At 51.1% G+C, this 25,011-nt stretch overlaps 1 protein-coding gene across 2 annotated transcripts in view; it reads right to left on the bottom strand.

The window, feature by feature from the left end:
• The window catches only part of PSD2 (pleckstrin and Sec7 domain containing 2), a 79,884-nt gene that overhangs the window by 5,607 nt on the left and 49,266 nt on the right, over positions 1–25,011 (bottom strand). The window contains exons 6-13 of one of the 2 annotated variants that reach the window (XM_066559987.1): positions 21,546–21,626; positions 20,980–21,092; positions 19,676–19,736; positions 14,067–14,157; positions 12,924–12,967; positions 8,586–8,776; positions 7,433–7,503; positions 280–437 (exon numbers count right to left, since the gene is read on the bottom strand). In XM_066559987.1, coding sequence (XP_066416084.1) covers positions 280–437; positions 7,433–7,503; positions 8,586–8,776; positions 12,924–12,967; positions 14,067–14,157; positions 19,676–19,736; positions 20,980–21,092; positions 21,546–21,626 — 810 coding nt within the window. The remainder of the gene's footprint in view (positions 1–279; positions 438–7,432; positions 7,504–8,585; positions 8,777–12,923; positions 12,968–14,066; positions 14,158–19,675; positions 19,737–20,979; positions 21,093–21,545; positions 21,627–25,011) is intronic. The other variant, XM_066559988.1, reaches the window with a different exon arrangement.

The following is a 25,011-nucleotide window of genomic DNA, read 5'->3' as shown; positions in this document are numbered from 1 at the left end:
GAATCTTTCTATTTCATGTCCCAGAGTGACACCAGTCCATCCTGCTCAGCCTGCCTTGGTGACAGCTGGGAAGGACCTCAAGGACTGGCACAAAGCTACCAAGAAACTGTGACCCACGAGCCAATCCTCTGCACAGCCCTGCAGAAATGACCCTCAGCCCCTTGCTCCTCCCGGGTGTGCCCCTAAGGCGTGTGCTGGTCTGGCCAGGCCCGAGGCAGTCTGGCAGTGGCTGGAGGTCAGGCTGCCCACCCAGGCACTGCAGGGAGGGCTGGCACTCACGGGGCCTGGAAGAGGAAGACTCTCCAGTCAGCTGTCTTCAGCTTGAGCACGTTGGACTTCTTGCTGTAGTCAGAGGCTTTTGTGGCTAAGGCGTGGTGCACACGGATGGCGTTCTTCAGATCCACTTCAGAGAGGTCTTTGTCAGGTTTATATTCATCCTGTGAAGAGGAATGTTAATTGGATAATGACAACACTAACATTTGTGGGATGCTTTAATGAACCTGCCTTTCTCCCTGTGCTATAATCACAGAGTGCCAAGACCAGGAAAAGCACTGCTTTGTACAGTAAATGCTAGGAGCTGATAATGATAATAATTAACATCTGGCAACTGCTTCCATCATTAAGTTCACTGGGAAGATGTAAAGAAGGAGATGAAAGTTTTAAACATAATTATCAATAGTTATTTCTAACACAGCACATGCCTGAGGCTTTGTGGGGAGGCACAAAGCAGGGCCAGGTTTCTGCAGAGCTTCCCCCAAAGTGCAGAGCTCAAACCAGGATGCAAATCCCAATCAGCAGAGGATCTCAATGAGCACCTGCCCTGGTGCTGCATCTTCATAGACTCAGAGAACAGTTTGGGCTGGAAAGGACCTCAAAGCTCATCCCATTCCAACCTCCTGCCATGGCAGGGACACCTTCCCCTATCCCAGGCTGCTCCAAGCCCCATCCAGCCTGGCCTTGGGTACTTCCAGGGATGGGGCAGCCACAGCTTCTCTGGGCAGCCTGTGCCAGGGCCTCAATACCCTCAGAGGGAAGAATGTTTTCCTTATATCTACCTAAATTTCCCCTCTTTCAGTTTAAACCCCTTGCTCCTTGTCCTGTCACTACACCTGTGTGGAGGAAGGTAGCCCTGAACAGCAGCATCCCTGCAGCCAGGGCACCTCTGTACAGGTGAGGGGCCTGATGGGCAGTTGCCAGTCTGAGAGTGGCCCCCCTGAACCACCTTTGGTCTCCCTTTAGTACACATGCTCCTTTGGCATGGTGTCCCCTGTAATTCCTTAGCCTGGCACTTGCAAACTGCAGCAGCATTCCCTGTATTCCTGCTTTACTTTCCCCACTTCACACAAGTAGGGAAGGTAGCAGTAACTGCATGTGTTTATACTTTATAAAAAGGTAGAAAATACCAAACATGGGACTCCGAAATGATGATCTTGGCACAGCACTTTCTCGGAAAAAAAGTTCAGTCAATCCTCTATTTACCCTTTTACTTTCCTGGTGACTTAACACAATATCCTGCCTCCCACTCTGCATCATTGCCAGCTCAACCAGTTGGATGGTGGGATGGCAGGGATGGACAGATGGATGGATGCATGGATAGGTGAAAAAAGAGCCTGGTGGAAGAACCTGGCCCTGGCTAAAGCAAACCACCACCCTATGCCAGGACAGGGTGTCCCTGGAAGGCCCTGCCTTGCCCTGATGATTACAGTGCTACAGAATTCATGTGCTCTGTATTCTGCTCTCCTTGACTGCCCTGGGCTGTCAGCACCAGGCCAGGTCTGTCTGGTGATGATGGTTTGTACATCCCAAGCCTTCCTCAGCTTCCAAGCCAGAACTGTTGTGCAGATTTGCAAAAAGATGTTTGTTTCCTGTTTCCCATGTCCCAGGGGTACAAATGCAGCTGTTCAGGGAGGAGCTGTGCTGCAGCCTCTGGGATGGGAACCCTGAGCAATGGGGCTGTTCTCTGCTGTAGGGGCAGGAAAGTTTCCCCTCTGCTGCTCTTGAGAGCACTGAGGACCAGCACTCCCCAGCCCATGCATGTGGCTCACTCAGCTCTTGCTCCTTATGTTTCTGAAGTCTTTCTTCCTTCATTTTTTCAAAGCAATAATCCTGTCCAGGAGAATGGTTGCCATCCTGTGCTCATCACCAAATGAAAACTTGGCCTGGTACAAAAAAGTGCCATGGGCCCACCCACAGATGTCTGGCACAGGATCCTGGGGATGGTGAATCCCAGAGAAAAGCCCTGAATTTCCAGCAGAGGAGGGCTGGGGGGTGCTGCAGGCATCCTGTGTTTGGGGAGACACTCAGGTGGGCAGGACAGATGACCTTGCCATTGTGGTGATTTCAGTAGCCAGAGGGTGTTAGCCTTTTCTGCAAAGAAAAACAAATGCTTTGCCTTGTGAAGACCTAATGTGTTACCCCACTGCAAGGGAAATATTTGCTTGAGGAAGACATTGCTGCTCAGACCTTATGTATTACAGACAGACTTCAATTTGGGATATTTTTCCAAGGCTGAAGCTCTCTGGATTTGAATAAATCTGGCTGTGCTGCCCATGATCTCTTATTTCAAAATAAGCTTTCTGCAAATACAGTGCAAACTAGCCCAGCTTAATGGTGTGTGACAAGAGGAAACTGCCACAGCTGCTGAGTGCTTTGACTAATGCAGATCCTCATCTTGAATGGAATCATCAAGTGTTGCCTCCATGGATTTCAGGCTCTCAGGCATCAATGCTGGTGGAAGGAAAAATCCAATCTTCTTTTTCTAATGCTGGGCCCAGTACATCAAGGTGAGGCTGAATGGAGCAGGTTCTCTCTGCCTTGCTGTTCACAGCAGTGAGCAGTGCTGGAGGCTCCCTGCTTGGGATGGCTCTTCCAGGAGGCTCATCCCAATGCCAGGTGTCACAATGGCACGTTTGGCTGATAATGCTGGGAGATCCTGGTGCCTTTGGGTCCCTGTCCCCTGCTGAGCAGATCCACAGCTAATCTCAAAGCTTGTTTGGCCAAGAAAAAGCATCTGACTCTTGTGCCTGCCTTTGTAGGGCAGCTGGATGGGGTGGGAGAGCCCAGTGTATCAGTTCTGCTGCCTCTCCTCTGGCCTCAGAGCCAGCCCTGGGCAGTGCTGGGAATGTGGACATGGACTGACAGATATTCCTCATGCTCTGGCTTGTGAGTGGCTTTTCCTCTTCTTTCTTTTCTTCACCTCACATCTACCATCCTAAACAAACCATTTAATTAGGAAAATGAACCCCTGTGCCCTTTTCAGTCTAGGCAAGGTCTTAGAGCACCTGGCAAGGGTCTGCCTGCATGGGACAGCACCTGTGGCTCAGGGCTTGCTGGGAACCCCTTCCTGGTTGGGGACAGGACCTGTGGGAAGACCTGCACCCTTTCAAGCACTTCTGTGCAAAAGCACCTCATGCTTTAAGCTCTCCATCATTTTTCTTAACCCCCCTCTATGTGTGGTGATTAAGGGTTATTATCCCCATTTCACAGAGGTGAAGTAAGTTGCCAAAGGCCATGGAATGAGTCAGTGCCCAGAGCAGATTAGTGCACAGGAGAGGTGTGCCCTGCTCCCAAGCCTGCATTTCTTCCTCCAGACTCTGCTGCATCCCTTTAGGGGATCAAGCAATTGCTTCAGCAGACTGTGCTGGAACATGCTGATCCAGCAATTAACACCAGCAAGTCAATGACATGTGACATCTCCTCATCAGGCTTATGGCTGCTGCCTGAATTGCTTCTGTCAGACTGAATTCTACCTGTCCACCCACCCTTCTGCCTGTGCTATGACCATGTCTCTCTGTATCTGACCATTCCTCTTTTCTATACACCCACCTACCCAGCCCCTCCTTCCTCGCACCTTTCCTCTACCTCTCAGTCTTATTTATACTCAACTTGCTCCTCAAAACCAAATGAAGTTCCCTGTTCAACTTACAAGAATTTCCTATTAAAGCCTAGATCCTTAATTTGGTCTGAGCAGAAAAGTGGAACAAGCTGAAGCCATGCTCCATGACATCAGGTGCTTCTGGAAGCAGTTACTTTCTCCTCTATCTTCCCATCAGAGAATCTTTCCCCAGTGATTTATGCTCAGCCAAGGTTCCACCTCGTGTTTATCTGCAGTTGTCTTCTGCTGAGAGCCTGGGAGGCTGGCACACCACTTCCTTCCTGTATTGTGCAATTCCTTTGTTCTGCAAACCACCCCGAAGGCAAGAAATGACACCAAGGATCCACAGGGCAGGTGGATGTTTATCCACTCTCCATTTATCCACTCTCTGGTGGTGCTGGGAATGTTTGCAAGTGACAGGGCAAGGACTTTGTCTTCGTGTTCTCATCCTTCTGTCCTGTCTCTGCAAGCCTGACAGACACTGTCTACAGCCAAGCCCAAGGAATTCCCTGGAGAGGATTACAGTTCAGTCTGGCAGCAGCTCACCAGTAAGAAACCCCTCTTTCCCCAAATCCTTTGCCCAAACATTCCTTCGGTTTGTTTTTGTTGTTGTTCCAAATGCTCCTTCCTTGGGGCATCCTTGGCAATTCTGGTCCCTCCTGCTAATTACACATCAGTCATGGCTCTTCTTTATCAGACACTTTCATAACACAGCCAAATCTTGGGTGTTTTTTTCATGCAGTCTTTGTCCATAAAGAAAACCCTCAGTCTCTGAACCATTTGATCTGAAGGTCATTGAGATAAGAGCATTGATCTCCTCACTGCCACGTCAGCCTCATCCTTGCTCTCTTTTTAAATCCTAAACACCTCAGACAAACATAATGAACTTTGTTAATGAGTGGTTACTGCTGCAAGTGCAGCAGAGAGCCCCCAGCCCCTCTTCCCCAGCAATGACAGTCAATGTTGGCTTCACAGCTCCTTCTGCTGCCAGGGAAGAAAATTCCATCCTGAAAGGGTATTTCATTCTCAATATACAGCCTCTCATCAGACTCATCCCAAGAGAAGCCCTTGGCAGAAAATTCATTTATATCCAAATGGTTCTGTGATAGTTGAAATGTCTTTTTTTCTCCCACAGAAAAAGTGTCACACAGTGAAATGCTGATGGTAACTGTACAAGTTAAATCCTCATGTGTAACCCATGGGCCAGCATGAGGACTCTGGTGGACTCCATGTGAAGAGGTGTAATGAGACAAGGACTGAGGTCTGAGTAGAGTGCTGCTGGCTTGAAGGGCACCACACTTAGAGGGCTGGAGGAGATCTGGGCTCCCCCCTGTGCTGCAGCTTCCCAAAGCTGCAGGAGAGAGTGGCACAGCTGTAAAAACACCACTGGGCTAAGAGCAACCCACACTGGGAGTGAGCATCCACTGCTGCCAGGTTTCTGCTGCCCTTTGACGTGTGCCACAGGACCTGGCGAAACACGAGAGGCATTGGGGTGTGCTATGAGCTCTGAGTCATAACTCCTGCTGCCCCCAGGACCTTTCTGCCTCTCTTATATAATCCACTGTTTGTTTACTCTCATTGCTGTGGAGATAATGCTGCAAGAGGCAGGAGCATCTACCCACGGGGAGTGCTGCTCCAGCAAGGTGAGTTCAATGGGTTACTCTTGCAGACATCTTTTATGAAAAATCCTTTCCTTAGGATTTTTCCTCCTGACAAGCTGAGAGGCCTCAAGAACAAAATGTAAACAATGATTATCTGCTGCTGTAGAATGCAACAGGTGGATCTTTGATTAGCCCATGTTGGTTGTTTCTAATTAATGGCCAATCACAGTCCAGCTGGCTCAGACAGAGAGTCTGAGCCACAAGCCTTTGTTATCATTCTTTCCTATTCTATTCTTAGCTAGTCTTCTGATGAAAGCCTTTCTTCTATTCTTTTAGTATAGTTTTAATATAATATATATCATAAAATAATAATTCAAGCCTTCTGAAACATGGAGTCAGATCCTTGTCTCTCCCCTCATCCTCAGACCCCTGTGAACACTGTCACAAGTTACTGCACAGCATGTGCTGCTCAGGTAGCTCAGGCTAGTTCAGTGGGTGATGTTGATAATGAACATTTGGCATCCTAGGCTGGCTCACACTGACATTCAAGTGAGCCCCTATCCGGTCTCCTCAGATTTTCCCTCAGAAAAAACTTTCCATCAAATCCTCCAAGCATCCATGTTCCAGAGAGCTGAATGTTAGAGCATTCAGGGAAGCTATTTCATGGTCACTTTGTGTCCCACAAGGACCTGGGAATTACACTTATGCTGACTGGAGGAGGCTACACAATGAACAGAGATGGAGAGAGGCACAAAGTGTCACTTGACAGCCCACAGAAGGACCCAGGTCATCAAGGTCCTGAAGAATATAAATTTTCAGCATAGAACCATGCAATCACAGAATCTGAGCTGGAAAGGACCCACAAAGACCATCAACTCCAACTTCTGGCCCTGCACAGGACACCCCAACAATCCCACACTGTGTCTGAGAGCCTTACTGAAATGCTGGGCCTGATGTCCCCAGGGCACAGATGTCCCTCCTGGCTGCCAGGGCACTGCTGATTCACATTCAACTGGCCATCAACCAGGACTCCCAGGTCCCCTTCCACAGCTGCTCTCCAGCCTCTCATTCCCCATTCTGTCTGTGCATCCAGGATTGCCCTGTCCCAGGTGCAGAATCCAGCACTGCCTTTGTTAAACTTCATACAGTCAATGATTGCCTGGGCCTCTCATTTGTCAGGGTCTCTCTCCAGGGCCTTTCCTTTGAGGGAGTCAACAGCTCCTCTCTGTTTAGTATTGCCTGCAAACTAACTCAGTATTCCCTTGAGTCCTGTGTCCAAGTAATTTATGAAGATGTTGAAGAGCACAGGGCAGAGGATGGAGCCCTGTGGAACCCCACTAGTGACAAGTCACCAGTCTGATGTCACCCTTTTTCCCCACCCATGAGCCAAGTGCTCACCCACCACAGGATGAGTCTATCCAGCTGTGTGCTGGACATTCTGTCCAGAAGGATCCTGTGAGAGACAGCATCAAAAGCTTTAGTGAAACCCAGAGATATTACATCAGCTGGCTTCCTATGCCAGACTCAATAAAGCTGTGCATAATCAGATCTATGCCAGCAAATAAAACTATAGGCAGGATAAGACTGGTCAGATGCTCCACCTCTTCACCTTCCTGTTTAATTTCTCCCCAGCATCCTATTTCACCTCTTCCATATCATCTGTTCATTCATCCTCCCCAACAGCTCCTACTTGCTGGGATCCTTCTGCAGAAATCTGTGTTTCCTCTTTTCATGCTTCTTCCTCCAGGGTTCCCTTTGAGACTGTGAATGGTGCCCTGAGCATGAACAGCACCACCAAAGATGAGAGCATCCTCCAGCCCCGGTCTCTGGAGGAGCTCTGACATGTCCATGTCCATGCATGAATTAGGACATGGGTTCACCTCTGCCTGGGTGTGTGGCTGCATGACAGCTCTGGAGACAGCAGGATTCAGCAAAGGGGAGAATCCCCCATGGTTACCTTTTGTAAATAAAGGACGGTCCCCTTAAGCACAGCATAAAATTTCTTCCAACCTCTTCTTCCTCTGGGAGCTAAAAAAGGAAGAATATTTGATTGTACATGTCTGTCAGTGCTGCTTGACCTTCCAGGCAAACCAGAGACACTCCCTGATGTCCAGAGCTCCCACACCCCCAGGCTGTTGCTCACCAGTGGTTTGTGAGCAGGGACAGGTGTCTGAGGGACAGTGGCTGGGCTCTGCAGCCTCCCAGCAGGAACACAAGCAGGTCAGAGCCAGACATGAGCTGGTACAGGGCTACCAGTGGACACCTGGAAGTCTCTGCTCCTCCAAACTCAGGTTCATGTTCCTTGGACCTAATGCTTGGAGAGCAGAGACATTCCTTGAGCTCCTCTGCTTGGAATTGAGCAGCTGGATAAGGCAGCTTCTGTTCCCTTGAGGAGGGAGCATTACCATCTCAATGGGTCTAGGACAGAGAGCTTGGCAGAAGCTGGAAAGGGGTGGGAGGTGAGGGGAGCCATCCACATCCCACCAGACAGCTGATCCTCCAAGCACAGGCTACTAAGAAGGTGCTGGAAGCAAGGGAGGCCTTTGGTGGTAATCTCTACTCAAGACTTTTTAATCAGCTGCAGTGATTGGGCCAATTGTATCAATTAGCAAAAGGAATTACCCAAGGTTTAATTAATCTCTACCAGTTCCCAAATACCTTTACCTTTCCTGTAATGCCATGTGCTGGTAGCAGAGCTATGGGCTGTTCTGTTGCCCAGGCAGCACAAGGCAGGACATGGACAGGAGCAAAGCTTGGCAGGCCAGACTGTCCCCAAGGCCAGGGCTGGAGTGGACAGCTGCTGAGGAACCAGCCTTCCCCCACTGCTCAGAGACTGGGATTTGGGGGATGGAAGACCAGGTGTGTCTGGGTTAGATTCCCTGGCAGTGAGAAAGGAACACTGAGGCTTCCTGAAAACCCATCTACAAATGCCTCAAAACACCCTCCTTTTCCTCTGTCCTAGCACTTGTGGGCATCTTTCCTGTGCTGCCTGGGATGTGGTGAGGAAATGCCTTCACCAGGAGAGGCAGGGCAAGGCTCTGGGACTGCCTGGGGCACCTCTCCTGTCCCTGTCCCTGTCCCTGTCCCTGTCCCTGTCCCTGGGCACGTACTTCTCTTGCCATCCATGTCTGCGTGGGTCTTGCGGGTGAGGACGCCGTGCTTGTAGGTGACGGCGTTCAGGGCCTGGGGGATGTCCAGGAAGGGGTTGCTGCTGTCCACAATCCTCGTCACTTTCTTGGCGCTGGCTCCGAATTTGTCATCCACCAGCTCCGAGAGCGACTTCCTCAGCTCGTCCTCGTCACTTGGAAACAGAATCAGAGAAGAGAGATGTGGCTTTGGTCAGCATGCAAAGCTGCTCTATTAATGGGTTTAGAGTTTTTATTTACAGGGCTGGTGAGAGGGAGAAAAAGGAAGGAGGTGTTGGGACCATAACAGAGAGAGTGCCCATGGTGGTGGTCTGGGCTGGGAGGAGTGTGGGTGGCAGGTAACTGTCCCAGTGGTCCCACTGTGAGGTCACTCAGAACAGGTAAGGGACTGGGTGCTGGTCTGAACACCAAGAAACTGCAGACATCCCATGCTGAGGACTGCAAATATTTCACAGGAAAAGCCTTCAATTCTGTGTCCTAAAGCCAGAGCTTAAGGAGGATTTTTGCTGAAGACCAAGGTATTACCAGCATTCCCCAGCTGCTCAGAGGCAACGCCTGGGGCCTCCTAGACAGTGAAGTACCTTTTTTAGGAATGTCCTCTGCATCTTTGAGGAACAGAAGATCTGCAGACATTCAGGAGATGAACCTACTCTGGCACAAAGAAAGCAGAACTTGTATGGGAAGTGATAGCTCCCAGTGTCCCTGGGACATGAGGGAGAAAGAGCAAACAGGGCTTTTCTGCCCTGTCTGACACATGTCAGTGCCTAAATGGGATGAGTGTTCACCTCAGGTTGCAGATCAGATTGGGACCAGACCTCAGCTGAGGACTGACCCTCAGTGAATCCACTGGCTGGGATGTGAGCAGTAAAACACAATTCCTCACCTGCAGCAAGCAGATGGCCAAAGTATCAAACACCTCTTGGACGAGAAGGATGATTTCTCAGCCCACAGGAGTCCTGGGGCTCAGGCAGAGCCCAGATCCTGTTCCTGGCTGGGGAGTTAGTGGGGCTCAGGTGTTAGGGCTGCACCCCTCTGTGCCCCTTGCTGTTGGTCACATACCTGCCTGTCTGGTGGCATCTGTGGGCAAGGGCATCTCCTTTCCTGGGATGGACAAGGACACAAGGCAGAGGCCAGCAGAGAGAAGAGGGTCCTGGCTGTGCAAGGTTATGACTCAGTGCCAGGTTTCTGACAGAAAACCAGGTACCCTGTGCCAGGGAGCCCCTGAGCCAAGTCCCCCATGTCAGGGGGCATCTGTCCCCCTGCAGAGGAGCTGAGGGCTCTGAGCCTGCAGCCCAGCAGGACACCCTGCAGCAAGGCAGGCTCCAGGCTGGCTGGGATGGGTGAAGGGATGCAGGGGTACAGTGAGGTGGGTGAAGAAAGGCAGCAGGGATCTGGACACCTCTGGCTGGAGCTGCCCCGCGGCAGTGGGACCCTGGCAGGGTGACATCCCCGGGATGTGCTCCAGCAGGGTGACATCCCCAGCAAGGTGACATCCCCGGGATGCGCCTGAGCAGGGTGACATCCCCAGGATGTGCCCAGGCAGGGTGACATCCCTGGGACCCCCGTGGCAGGGTAACATCCCTGGGATGTGCTTGAGCAAGGTGACATCCCCGGCAAGGTGACATCCCCGGGATGTGCCTGAGCAGGGTGACATCCCTGGGTCCCCTCAGGGTGACATCCCTAGGATGTGCCCAGGTAGGGTGACATCCCTGGGATGTGCTTGAGCAGGGTGACATCCCTAGGATGTGCCCAGGTAGGGTGACATCCCTGGGATGTGCTTGAGCAGGGTGACATCCCTGGCAAGGTGACATCCCTGGGATGTGCTCGAGCAGGGTGACATCCCTGGGACCCTGGTAGGGTGACATCCCCAGGATGTGCCTGAGCAGGGTGACATCCCTGGGACCCTGGTAGGGTGACATCCCCAGGATGTGCTCCAGCAGGGCGACATCCCTGGCAAGGTGACATCCCCGGGATGTGCCTGAGCAGGGTGACATCCCCGGGATGTGCCCAGGCAGGGTGACATCCCTGGGACCCCCGCGGCAGGGTAACATCCTTGGGATGTGCTTGAGCAAGGTAACATCCCCAGCAAGGTGACATCCCCGGGATGTGCCCGAGTAGGGTGACATGTCCAGGACCCCACAGGGTGACATCCCCGGGAAGTGCCCAAGCAGGGTGACATGCCCAGGCAGCCTCTTCCCAGGACCCTGCAGGGTGACATCCCAGGCAAAGTGACATCCCCGGGATGCGCCTGAGCAGGGTGACATCCCCGGGACCCCCGCGGCAGGGTGACATCCCTGCAGTACACCCGGGTGCCATCCCCGGGACCCCGGCAGGGTGACATCCCTGCAGTATACCCGGGTGCCATCCCCGGGACCCTGGCAGGGTGACATCCCTGCAGTACACCCGGGTGCCATCCCCGGTACGTGGCCGGGCAGGGGCGGTGCTGGCGGGCGCTGCTGTGTAAGCACAGCCCCGCATCCCGAGCTGCCCTTCCATGGAGCAGCCCGCAGCTCCCTCTCGCGACAGAGCCCAGGCGCGATGGCCGCGCCACGCAGGGAGTCAGGGAGGGAGGATCCAACCCGCTCCTGGTGCTCTGTTTGGTCAGGGCAAGATGAGGAAGAGAGCAGGTGATGGCACAGAAGATCCTGCTCTGTCCGGAGACAAGAGAGGTCTAAGATTGAGGAGAGAAGAGAGGAATGTCCCCTGTGCCAGCTCAAGAGCTGCCACGGGCGTCCCCTCGAGAGACACTGGAGTTTGGGAGCTCGCTGGTGATCCTGGCCCGTGCTCTGAGTGGCAGAGCAGGGGAAGGAGGACTGAGGAAGGTGCAGTGTGACCTGTGATGGAGCCCACCCTGCCAGCCTTTCCAGGCTCCTTTCAGGGTAACAAATCTCATCGAACATGTGGATGGCATAAAAAAGAGGGGTACAAAGCCACCGCTGGGAGGGCCAGGAACACCCGAGTGCTGCACTGGGGCTGCGGGTGATGAGCAGGAGCAGCAGCAGCAGCAGCAGCCGGTGTGTCCTGGCAGGAGCAGAGGGCAGGAGCATCCTGGGCTGTGTAACAGCGGCACAGTGAGGAGGCAAAGAGAAGTGATGGCCTGCTCTGCCCTCCCTGCATCCTATGGTGATACAGCAAACACTGCCGGGCCCCAGCACAGCACAGGGCATCAGCAAGGTGAGAGACTTCAGCTGAGGCCAAGAAACCTGGGGGCTGGGGTAGCCATGATACTTTCTGAAAAATCCTTTCCTTAGGATTTTTCCTCCTGAGAAGCTGAGAGGCCTCAGGAACAAAATGTAACCAATGGTTATCTGCTGCTGTGGAATGCAACAGGTGCATCTGTAATTGGGCTCATGTGGTTGTTTCTAATTAATGGCCAATCACAAGACTTTGTTATTCATTCTTTTCTATTCTTAGCTAGCCTTCTGATGGAATCCTTTCTTCTATTCTTTTAGTATAGTTTTAATATAATATATATCATAAAATAATAAATCAAGCCTTCTGAAACATGGAGTCAGATCCTCATCTCTTCCCTCATCCTCAGACCCCTGTGAACCCCGTCACAGGCAGGAGCACTTGCAACATAAGAAACAGCTGAGAGAATTGGACTTGTTCAATCTACAGAGGAGATGGCTCAGGGCAGCCTCGTGTGAGGGGTTATTGAGAGGACAAAGCTGGGCTCTTCACTGTGGTGCATGGCACAAGGACAGGAGACAGTGGGCAGAAGTCAAAACAATAGAGAGAAGAGAAAATGCCACTCTCATAAAAATAAAGTATTGGTTTGTGGATCCAGAGGGGCTGTGGGCTCCCCATCCTTGGAGGGTTTCAGGATCAAACTGAACAAAGCCCTGAGCACCCTGGTCTGAATTCAGTGATGACCATAATTTGAGGAGGGAGCTGAACTGGAGATATCACAAGGTCTCTTCATTTTTAAGTGATTCTCAGATACTATTTCCAGAAAAAAACCCACGTGGGAGAGACGGAAAGTCTCCATGACCAAAATAACCCCAGATCTTCGCTTGTGCAAAGACTTCTGAAGCACCTGGAGAGGAACCAGCATTTTACAAGTGTAATAGTAAACAAGGAGGGCATTCCCTTCCTTTAGGTCATGGATCCACAGACTGTCACCAACCTTCCCAACTGCCTTTGTGTCTAAGCCATAAATAAACTCCATTTGTCTGTCTGCAGAGGGACTTCAGCACTTAAGGGCTTGGCAGGAAATACTCTGGGATTGAAAACATGGCTTAGGACCTGCCAGCCACTTGGAAAGACACACAATCCCTTTAATGCTCAGCATATACTTACATGGCCCACTCAAGCTTCTCATTCTTGATGGAGTTGTAGAGTGTCTGAAAAAAGAACATGGAATTAGCTGTGTCTGCTTGTGGACACATCTCCTCCTCCACACCCTGCGTTCTTGGAGATCCTTTCCCTGCTGACCTGTCCTGGAGAAGCTTTTCCCAGTGAGCAGGATGGCTGCTGTCCTGCTGGACCCCTTCTTTGTGTGTGTCATGCTGGGAATTGGGCTGGACACAGCAGCAGCAGAGGGCTCTGGCAGCCAGCCCTGCTCAGGAGCCTGAATACAACATTTCTGACTCATTCTGGGTGCTGGACCTAGTTCTGAGTGAATCCTGGCCTACACACAGTGGTAGAAGAGTCTGGGATATGCCATGACACCTTCAGTGTCTTAACCAGGAGAAATGACAGGGGAGGCTTGAACTGAGTAGCAGGGGAGGGATGAATGACCTTGGAATCAGCTTTTCCAGTTCCTTCTGTGCACAATTCCAGTGGCTTCCCTGGAACACTGGAAAAGAAGCAGGAATGGGCTAGCAGAGCAGAATGTGGAGGTGGTTGTGACCATACAGAGGGGCAGAATAGGGTGAGGTCTGCTGGGAGATGGGGATGTCACCCCAGACATGTTGTGACACCCCTGATGTGGCACCTCTCATTCCAACCTCCTTCCATACAGTGAAATTCAGGTCAGGCTGCTGGACCTGCAGCAGGTGCAGAGAGCAGTGGTGCTGCTAAACCATGTGGCAGGAGAAAACACTGCCTTTGGGACATTTAACCAGATCCCATGGTACTGCACTGGTTGTGCTGGAACATTGCATTTCATCACGTGGTAGTGGAGGCCAAGGAAAGTTTTGCTGCTGGATGGTTGTGCTTTGGGGTGGGGAGTACCTTGCTTTGGGCATTGTCTGAAATGCTGGGGGAAAAGGGCCCCTGGTAGGCTCTGGGGGCAGGCATGCCACAAATCTGGACAAAACACCACCAGGGAACAGACATATTTTGGCTCACTGCAAGTTAGCAGAGACATTCATGAGGGTTACAATTCTTCTCCTGAAACAACTGAAAAATGCTGATTGAAGGGCTCAGGGTGTCCCAGCAGGACTAGGTGGCACTGCAATAATAATGGCACTATCCCACTGTCTATTTATATCACATTACCTTCAGCAAATCCTTGGCAAAGTCCTTCCCATCGTTCAGCCCATCCAGGTTTGCTATGAACTGTTGGCATGACATCTTCTTGCCAATGTTCTGTAAGGCAAAGAAGCAGCTCATTAAACTTGTGGAGAGTTGTGACTTTCATCAGTGACTTTCAAAGAACAATTTTATATGTAGTGCTGAAGCCTGGGCTTGTCCCAAGAGCTCAAAGGGCTTCTGATCTGATTTGCTGTTGGGCTCTCTGCTTTATTTGCTCATGCCAGCATCCACATGTTTCAAATGGCCTCTTTTTTAATGGTGGAAATAAGACACCTGAAAATGGCCTCTCCAGCTCTTGTTGGAGTGGTCCTGGGTGCAGGCTCTGTGTCTCAGAACTCAAGACAAGCACTCCACCTGGTGAAATGACAATGTTTGGATGGGGCTCCAAGCCTGCTGTGAGAGAAATTGTGTGAGCTTGCAGTGCCAGCACCTGGAACAGCCAGCACTGGGCAGGGGAGTGCTGGTCCTTGATGGAAGCTGTTATTTTTGATTGCCAGTACAAAAAGAAATGGTCCAGCCACTGGTACTGTGGAGAGGGCAACACACGTACACTGGGAGAATCCCACAGCCTGGAACACACTCAGCACCAACTTATGCCAACAATGTTTGGGACTGATGCTTCCAGGCCACCTGGCATCCCTGATATCACCTGTGGCATCTGTCTTCCCAAACCCTTTATCTTTCACTCCCTCAGCCTGCAAGGGTCGAGGCAGGCAGCCCCTTCCCAAGCCTCCCCTGCAATCCCACTTCTCCAGAGGGATGGAGCAGAGGTGGGGAGGAGACAGTGGCAATTACAGGGTTTTGAAAAACAGGAGTTTGATGTCACAAAGGAAAGATGAATGCCTCCAGTGCCATGTTATACCCTTCACAGCCTCAGTGTGTGGGGCAGATCCCAGTGACACTGCTTGGAGGGGGCAGTGGAGCCAGGGAGGACAGCATGAGCTACGACTGGTGGTCCTGAGGGTCCCAACAGCTTCCTGACACTGCTGGGCTTCACATCAAGGTATGGGCAGGGTGAGCATCCAGGAGGATGTGGGAGGATGGCCCAGAACAGCAGAGTCAGAGCCCTGCTCAGGGCTCAGTGAGGAAGAGGAAGGGCCTCAGTGGGTCTGGCAGGGGATGAAGCTGCAGCAGAGGATACAGGAGATGCCCTGCAGGGTGAGATGTGTCCTCTGTGCAAGGAAATAACCTCCTGAAAGAGATGACACCAGAAACGTCTGCCCACAAATGTGCACTGCAGGTGACCTGGGGCATCTCCCGAGATGAAAGCAGGAGGAAGAAGTGAGGCCTTGGGATCAGCTCACCGTGCCCCCTGCACCCCTGCTTCCTGTCACACACATCTTTTATGAGAAATCCTTTCCTTAGGATTTTTCCTCCTGAGAAGCTGAGAGGCCTCAGGTACAAAATGGAACCAATGGTTTTCTGCTGCTGTGGAATGCAACAGGTAAATCTGGGATTGGGCTCATGGGGTTGTTTCTAATTAATGGCCAATCACAATCAGCTGGCTCAGACTCTCTGTCTGAGATACAAGCTTTTGTTATCATTCCTTCTTTTCTATTCTTAGCTAGCCTTCTGAGGAAATCCTTTCTTCTATTCTTTTAGTATAGTTTTAATATATCACAAAATAATAATTCAAGCCTTCTGAAACATGGAGTCAGATCCCCATCTCTTCCCTCATCCTGAGACCCCTGTGAACACAGTCACAGCCTCCTGTGTGTGCAAACTGGGCTGCACAGCCAGCCAGGCACTGCCTTTGAGCAGCTCTGCCTGATACTCCTAATTATGCCTCCTGCTGGTGCCAGCTCCAGATGAGCCGGCTCCCTTGAGAGATCAAGAAAAAGAGGAGTAAAGCACTGTTACAAATCTGCACTGCCTGGGGACGCTGTGGCACAACACAGCTCAGCCCTCGTGGCTTCCTCCCGGGGAGCTGCATCAGCCAGAGCTGCCAGCCAGGGCTCAGTGGCTACAGAAGGCTCAGGAAAGGAGCAGACATGCAGGGATTGCAGCAGAGAGGAGAGACTTGTGTGCTTGCTGGCCAGCAGTGAATTTGGGACAGAAAAGATAAAGGAAAAATCCAGCAGCACCACAGAGTGTGGGTGGAGAAAGGGAGGAGGGCAAGGAGCCTGCAGAAAGGAGCTGATGCTGCCTGAGACTTTGAGGCACAGGAATTGCTCTGCAGGGAGAAGGTGCCCATTCCAGCCCTGCCCTGAGGAGGGGAGCAGAATGCACAGCACTGCCCTCTGAGCCCAGAGTGATTCAGCACTGGATGCACTTCCAAAAAGCATTTTTGGAAGTGAGTGGATGCAGTGAGATAACACAAATCACATCTCACAGGCCCTTTTTGAGTTTCCTCATGTGTGTGTCTGAGGCTCCATGGCCAGGAGGGCCAACAGTGGCAGTGGGAAAGGACACAACCCTAAGCTTTGTCTTACCTTTGCCCCAGGGCACAGATGGAGCAGGGCAGTGCTTTCTTTGCCACAAGAACTCCTGGAGCTCACGCAGCACCAGCAGAGCAAGGCAGAAATTTGCAACTTGGATTATCCTACATGTATAGTCTTGATGCCTTAGAATTTAGCTTTTCAGAAAGCATTTTTGGAAGTGAGTGGATGCAGTGAGATAACACAAATCATGTCTCACAGGCCCTTTTTGGGGTTTCTCATGTGCATGTCTGGGGCTCATGTTCATCCCAAGGGATGCCTTCCTTTTTGTTGTGTGATCTGTCCCTTGCTCTGGTGTAAGGGACCTCTGAGCTCACCTGGGGCAGCAGCCACGCTGTGGAAAAGCAGCTAATTGCTGGGTAATTGATCTGGTCCTGGATGTGTTCTAGGCTGCAGGAACAAAATCACACCCCTGCTAGGAACCAACCTGCAAATTCTGGGTGCCAGAGAGCCCTGGGCCACACAAACCTGCTGTGGGCAGCCTGGAGTCACCCTGCTCACCCCTCAGAGCTCCCCAGCCCTCCCAGTGCTGCAAACACAGCACTGCTGCTGACACTGAGCCCTGAGCTCAGCTTAGGGACACGACCACAGGGTTTGTAAGATTAATAGTGATGGACAAATGGAGTTAGGACCTGCCCAGGATCCCATTTCAGGCTTTGTTTGGTGCTCTGCTTTTTGAACAAATCCCATTATTTCTCCAGAAGGTGGCCTTTCCTAAAGGACAAAAATGCACCCATGAGTGCTGGTGATGCAAAGGTGTTGATCTGTCACTGTCCTCCCATGGCCAGGAGGGACAACAGAGGCAGTGGGAAAGGACACAGCCCCGAGCTTTGTCATCCTGGGGCAGATGGAGCAGGGCAGTGCTTTCTTTGCCGTAAGAACTCCTGGAGCTCAAACAGCACCAGCACAACAAGGCAGAAATTTGCAACAACTTGGATTATCCTACATGTGTATAGTCTTGATGCCTTAGAATTTAGCTTTTCTATTTTTCAGATCCTGCACTGCTTTAGTGTATAGCTCTGAAACTCCATGGCCTGTCAGCTGCTGTTCTCCCATTTTATTGAGATAAAACAATTCCTCTCTAGGCCTGGAACTCAAGGACACCTCACTGTCTCAGGCCCCAGAGATGTAAACAGCAGTGAATTGGGGGGAATAACTTGGAGTAAATGACTTCATCACCTGAAGCTGTAATTGGAGGATTAACCCCTGAGATGTAAATGGACCAAACTTCAAATTGTCTGAAAAACTCATGACCATTGTCCATCCTGGGTGTAGCCCCTCAGAGGCTTTTGACTGCCCAAGGTGTACCTATTGAAGGCCTTCAATAAATACCTGCTTTTACTCTCTTAAGTTTGTCTAGCCTCTGTTTTAGGTGGCCACTCCAAGGCATCAGCCTCGGGATGCTTATTGTGCTGGGAATGTTCTTGGTGACTGCTGGCTTTTAACACCAGCTCCAGGTGCTTCCATGAATAGGGAATGTCTCATTTTAAAGTTTTCTGGGTGGTTTGGAAACAGGGTCTGAGTGCACCCGAGTGGAAAATCAACAGTGCTAAGGCCAAAATCTCCTGCTCTAAAGCTCTGTGCCATTCCATTTGCTGGAATGGTGAACCAGACCATGCCAGGACACTGCTGTGAGGAGCTGCCCCTTTACAGATATATCCACCCCCCTCTCCTCACCAAGGGCATCCCCCACTCCAGGAATTCACAGCAAAACACCGCAACACACACACAACATTAAAAAGGAAAATAAAATCTAAAGTGACATGGAATATCATGGCAGCATCTCTAACAAGGAGGGGTGGGAGATCAAGTCACACATTGCCAGGTACACCACAGTTCATGGAGGTTTCTCTACACCAGGAGCATTTCATGTGATGATATCAGCTGCTAATGGCTTGCTAAGTAGGGAAGAACACTGCACAATCACTTAGGATTCCAGACAAACAGAATTCCTTACTGTTTTTAACACAATCATAACAAAGTCAAATGCCAGTGCTTTAAAGCAAAACACTAGAAGGACTGCACTTACCACCTGGTAAAGGGTTAAAGAGCAGAAAGAGAGGTTCCAGGAGCAGAAGGAAATTAAAAAAAATAATTAAAAAAAAAGGAGGAAAAGGAGAAGAAGAAATTAATGTTACACATGCAGAAAAATAAAGAGAAGATTTTTCAAAGAAAAGCTCAGGCATTTGCACACCTGGTCAAAAGAAAGCTATTTTTTCTGTGCCTAGATATCATGAGAACATTTCTTCTTACCAGGCCTCTGAGGCAGCTTGTCAATGAAGAATAGAAGTGGTAAGGTTTTTGAGGTTTAGGTTGGTTTTTTTTGTCCCTTCAATTATATTTATCTTTCCAGAGGCATATTGTGGATTTTTTTTCTTTTTTTTACTTAAAAATAGACTAGACAAAATAAGATTGTTTTGGATTGAAGTCACATCGTTTGCTTTTTGCCACAATGCTGCTTTTGCTGCTGCAGGAAATGATTTGATGGAAATAGTTCCTAGGTTCCAACCATTTTGGCTGGAGGATAGATGCTCTATGAGACTGATCCCACCACTGTCCCACTGTGTGCAGACAGGTCACTGGGAGCCTCTAGAAGGTGCTGAGAGATCTTCTCACAGCTTCTGTCATTTTCCAGCCACTTTTCTGGGCACTGAGCTCTGCTCACTCTATTTTTTTCCTATGAAACTCTCCAGTGGCTGCCTGTTACATCCTGGGGAAAAGGAACAGCTGGAACTCACTGCATGTTTTGGGAAGGAAAGATCAAATCCAGACCTGTGTAAACCCACTGGCCCCCTTGCAGCAGTTTTTGGGGAGGGGTGTCTGCACCACAAGAAGGAGCAGCCCCCAGGGACTGGCAGGGAGGAGCTCACTGAGGGCTCCTGGGCAGCAGGAGAGGAGGCAGCACTGCCTGGCCTGGGCAGGATCACTGATGGCAGCAGGACACGTGCCTTTGGCAGTGACACTCAGGTGTGCACTGTCCCCAGGTACCCAAAATTCCACCTGGAGCAGGTCAGAGAACTCTCTGCCAACCCCTCTCAATTGTCCAGCAACACACAGCACCAGGGAACAGAGATCTACCCTGGGGATTCCTCCCTGGGAAGGAATAAAGGATGGATGCTCCTCCAGGGGCTACTTACATGGCCATGGAGGTCTGTGTTGAGCAGCATCAGGGCACAGGTGAGTGTATGAATCCCATCTGAAACACACAACAGTCACACAGCTGGGGCTGGTTACTCCCCTTCTCATGCAGTTCTGGTGTTTGCTGTCTTGACAGCCCAGCCATTGCTAAACCAAGGCCAGTTGCTCTGTCTGGGAACCCTAAAGAATATCTGCTTCCTTCAGTTGTGCAGGATTTAACAAAACAAATCAAAACAACACAAAAAGCCCCAAAGACATCCTCTTTTCCCTCAGACTTTACCTTTTCCTAAAACAACCACCACAAAATTGGCTTCAAAGCAGTTTTCCTTTAAAAGACCAACCTTCCCACTTCTAAACCAAAAGCAGCTGCTAGTGAAAGTAATATTCCAGGAGAGTAATATTCCAGTCCCTGGTGCTCTCTAGCCCTTTTTGTGAGGTTCTTTAAGGACCAGTCCATGTGCCAGAATGTGTTTGCATCTCAGTGCTGTGAGCTGGCACGTGGAGACTGCTCTGGCTCTCTCTGGAGGGGTCTGTCAGCACCCAGCATCCCCAGCCCCTCCCAGGGACAGGCAGGGACAGTGACCAGGGCAGGGACAATGACACAATGAGCAGGGCAGGGACAGTGACCAGGGCAGGGACAGTGAGCAAGGTGGGGACAGTGACCAGGGAAGGAACAATGCCCAGGGCAGGGACAATGACACAATGAGCAGGGCAGGGACAGTGACCAGGGCAGGGACAGTGAGCAAGGTGGGGACAGTGACCAGGGCAGGGACAATGACACAATGACCAGGGCAGGGACAATGACACAATGAGCAGGGCAGGGACAGTGAGCAAGGTGGGGATAGTGACCAGGGCAGGGACAGTGACCAGGGAAGGAACAATGCCCAGGGCAGGGACATTGAGCAGGGTGGGGACAATGACCAGGGCAGGGCCAATGACCAGGGAAGGGACAATGCCCAGGGCAGGGACATTGAGCAGGGTGGGGACAATGACCAGGGAAGGGACAGTGACCAGGGAAGGGACAATGAGCAGGGAAGGGACAATGAGCAGGGCAGGGACAATGACCAGGGAAGGGACAGTGAGCAGGGAAGGGACAATGACCAGGGAAGGGACAATGCCCAGGGCAAGGACAATACCCAGGGCAGGGACAATGCCCAGGGCAGGGACAATGCCCAGGGCAGGATCCCTGGGGACGGGAGAAGCTGTGGCTGTGTCTGCCTGGCTGTGGGTGGTTTTGCACCCCAGCCCTGTGCCCAGGTGCCCTGTGGCATGGCAGGGAGGCAGAGCAGAGGCAGCAGTACCTTCAGAGGTGCTCTCCTCAGGGTTGCAGTGGCAGTAGCGGCGGGAGAAGTGGATCAGCACCCGCTCCCGCTCCTGCGTCTCTCCCATCAGTGGGAACGCTTTCAGGAACGTCCTGCACAGACAAAGGGATGCTTAGACATGTCCTGCCCAGGGTGGGACATAGACAGGGGTCATTTGTCCTGCCCCCAAGTCCCACAGCCTGCAGAGGGGGTGCAAAGGGATCCATGGAGCTGTGCAGGGGAATTGCTGCCAGCTGGGATCTGATCCACCTTGGGTGTGGTGGCACCAGGATGGGTTGCCCATTCCAAAGAAAAATAATTGCTCCCACTTGTTCTGATTCTGTATGGGATGGGATTCCTGGGAGAGCTGCTCTCCACCCTGGGGAAGCAGGCTGTGGGCCCTCCTGTTGAAGCCCATTTTGGAGGCCAAAAGGTGATACCAAAGCCTGAGTGACAGCCTGGATCTCCCCCCAGCCCCTGCTCCTGTCACATGGATGGCTCACACAGTGCTGGGAAGCCTGGAGGAAACCCCAAAATCCCACCACTCTCTCCATCCCAGAGCTCACCTGAGTGCTTTGTCAAGGGTCAGGCCAGTGAAGTCAAAGAAGCTGAGATACTCCTCTGCTACCAACTTGCTAAATTCATTACTGTAATTAAAGAGGGAGTGGTCAGCCCCTTCGTCAGGGAAGAAGAAGACACTGTCCACAAGAGGAACAGCAGAATGCTGCTTCTGGGCCAGCCCAATCCCAGCAAGACACTGCAGACACCATCTCAGACACACGGAGAATTGCTCCTGGCCTGGAGTGCTGCTGCAAGATCTCCTTGAAGTGCCCACAGCCAGCCCCAGACACCTGAGAATGAGAGACACCTGCCCTGCTGCACCCCTGTGCTGTGCTGCTGGCCAGGCAGAGCCTCTTGCCAAACCAGCCAGAGGAACCATGGGGATATCCTGAGCTCCTCCAACACCTGGTTCTCTCCCAGTGCTGGCTGTGTCCCCCCTCCCACTGCAATGTCCCTGCTCTCACCCACAGGGGCTCCCATCCCACCCTCCCAGCACAGCCCCTGCTCCTGGGGCAGGTGGGTGCTCCTGGACACTGCAGCAGGAGAGCTCCAGGAGCTCCAGGCAGGGCTGCTGGCTCTGCCAAAGGGGCTGGACAGTGTTACAAGACATCAGAAGGCAGCCAGACCCCTGCAAACAACAAATTCCTGCATTTCCAGGGACCCAGTGACATAGATGGGACTCTTCTCCCTGAGCCCCAGAGGCAGTTAACATGTCCCAGGCCATGGGATAACAACAGGGGCCAGGGCATGACCCTGTCCCACCCTGAGATGGACTTCTGTGTTTGCTCTGGTTTCCTCACTCAGGAATTACCCTCCTCTGTCTCTGTGCCAGTGCCAGCCCTTCCTGCAGGAATGGGTGACACTTCCACCATGACAGAGACATTCCTACAAGGAGAGCAAGGCATTTCCCATGGGGACATTCCTGCCATGCTCTGGCTGGTGGCCCTGCAAGGCATTTCCTGTGGGGACATGCCTGGCATCCTCTGGCTGCTGCCCTTTCAGCCTCCACAGACCTCCTCTCAGCTTACAGCCCAGTCTGATGCTCCATCCCTCTGCCTGCTTTGGGAGGCACCAAGAGTTCTGACCAGGTCAGAAGCCACCCCAGGGGGACACAGGAGCCCTGGCCTTTCTCCCAGTCCATTCCCATGTGTCTGGACATGGAAAACTTGTGATGTTTTACCTGAATCCCACTGCCCTGAGGAGCAGAGCTCCTTTTGGCATCACCTGGGGCACTTCAGTGCCATAAGAACCTGTGTGACTAAAATCTCATCTCTGGGGGGTGAAACAAAACCTTGTTGTGCTGCCCAAGGCTGGGACCCTGGCAGACCCCACATCCCTGAGCACTGCTGGAGCTGTCCTGGGCTGCTGCCACAGGGATTTGGTGAGCACAATTCTGGGAAACCCTCCAAGGAAGTGCCACCTTCACAGCCTGGGACAGTTCAGTCTCCACCCAGCACAAGATGTCCTGTGGGCACTGATGGAACTTCCATGGAGAGTTCAGTCTCCCAAACATCTGCCAATGGGAATTTCAGGGTTTTAGGTTAATTTCACAGAACTGAGGCAGATGGAAACAAACTGTGGGGAGATATCCAACCTGCATTTCCTTGTTTGTCAAGCCTTTTCTGCCTGTTTGACAATGATGAATAGTTTTGGCTTTGGTTTACTTTATCTTTTTTTTTTTTTTAGAAAATTGCCAATTATCACAAAGAAAAAAGAAGTGATAAAATGAGATTTCACTTTTTGTACAGCCCTCCTACATAGAGCTGGTCTGAAAGCACCACTTAAACTTAGTCTGTTCCCAGCATTATAAGTTGGTCTTACATTGTTGTAAGTGAGCAAGACTGACTTAATACCTATATTAATACCTATAAATACCTATCTTCACCTGTTTCCTTTTCTGCTCTGCCAATCCACCAAGAGTCTGCAGCTCTATTTAGGTCTCATGTCAGGAAATGGTTCAGATGTCAAAACCCAGCTGATCAAAACAAAACTTTTGTTTCAAAGGCAGTGTGAATCCCCAGATGTGGGTCACCAAACAGCCTCCCCCGAGGTGTGAGTGAGGACTGCAGGAAATAGCAAAGGGACAGACTCAGAAACCCAGGGCTTGAAAGTTCCCCCCTCAGTGAGCTGTCATGGCAAATTTGAAAGAAAGGAGAAGGATGTTACACACCTGAGGCAAGAGCAACCAGCAATGCACCTGCTGCAAGAGCCTCAGCAAAGGAGGAGAATGAGGATTTGCCAGGTGATGCAAAGAGCCAGTCTCTAGGAGACAATTCCTGGGCTCCTTCTGTCCCAGCACTAAGCTGGGAATCACACACAAGCCTTGGACTGAAAGTGTGGGTATTTGCTGAGGGACAGGTGTGTTCTGCTGATCTGGGCAAGGGGGAGACACTCCAAGGACAAAAGAAAAAAAAAATCCCAGCAACACAGGTTATATCTGATCCAGGCAAAGGATGATGGGGATTGGTGCCTTCACACCCACTGGCATCCTAAAATAATCTGTTACTGCTACACTCGTTACTGTTACTCTGTCTCTTAGAAATCTCTGTACCCCTCCCACTTTTGAATATTTTTTGATTTCCCTTCTGCCTTACCCAGGCAAATCTACCAGCTGAAGAGCCTGGACCTCCCTGTGTGTCCCTGGCTCTCCAGCCAACCCTTCCTACCCTCGTACACACTGGGCTGGAAGGCTCTGCAGCAAGGACATTTTGGGGTGCAGACGTGAAAAACCTGGGGAGTGGAGGGAGCCCAGTGCACGGGCAGGTCTAGCACCCAAACCCTTCAGCCTGGGGATTGCTTTAATCTTGCTGGGCTCTTCCCAAAGGCAGGAAGCTCTTGGTTCTGGTGGGCAGCAGCTTGTGACATTTACTGCCCAATACTACAGACAGCTTGTAGCATTCCTATTTTAAGGACATATAGCTCCCAGCTTCAACTGGGAAGATCTGTTGGGGAAGATGAAACAGGAAAGCTTTATAAATATGATTGCCTGGCAAAAGATTTTGAGAATATGGAAACTATAAACGAGATTGAAATGAAAGCAAGCTTTGAGATCCCTTAGTTACTTAACAACTGGAAAACAATGGTATGGCTGGCTGAAGGCAATCCTCTTTTGATGGAACAACACCCTCTGCTTGCAGACAGGTCCAAGGGTCAGAGCAGACCCCACTAGCTTGGTAGAAGGGGCCCAAAGAGGAGTTTTTAGGGTTTAAAATGTAACACAGTATGGCAATGTAATGATTCTTACAGGCTGTATGTAAATGCTGTAGGATTTGTATGTTGCACTAGATTGGTTAGTGAGAATTAGAATATTAAACACAGAAGATTTATTGTATTGGAACAGGAACATTGCTCTCTTATCCTCTCATCCTCTCTTTTCCTCTCTCATCCTCTTTACCATGCTCTTGCCTTCTCTCTCTGTACCACTCTCTTTACTTCTCTCAGGCCTGCTCTGAGCTGTGCCTGGCAGCTCCC

This window comes from Molothrus aeneus, chromosome 15, assembly GCF_037042795.1.
Source record: "Molothrus aeneus isolate 106 chromosome 15, BPBGC_Maene_1.0, whole genome shotgun sequence".
Lineage (NCBI taxonomy): Eukaryota > Metazoa > Chordata > Aves > Passeriformes > Icteridae > Molothrus > Molothrus aeneus.
Note: the sequence above shows the minus strand (reverse complement) of the source record. Positions and strands in the feature narration are given on the sequence as shown.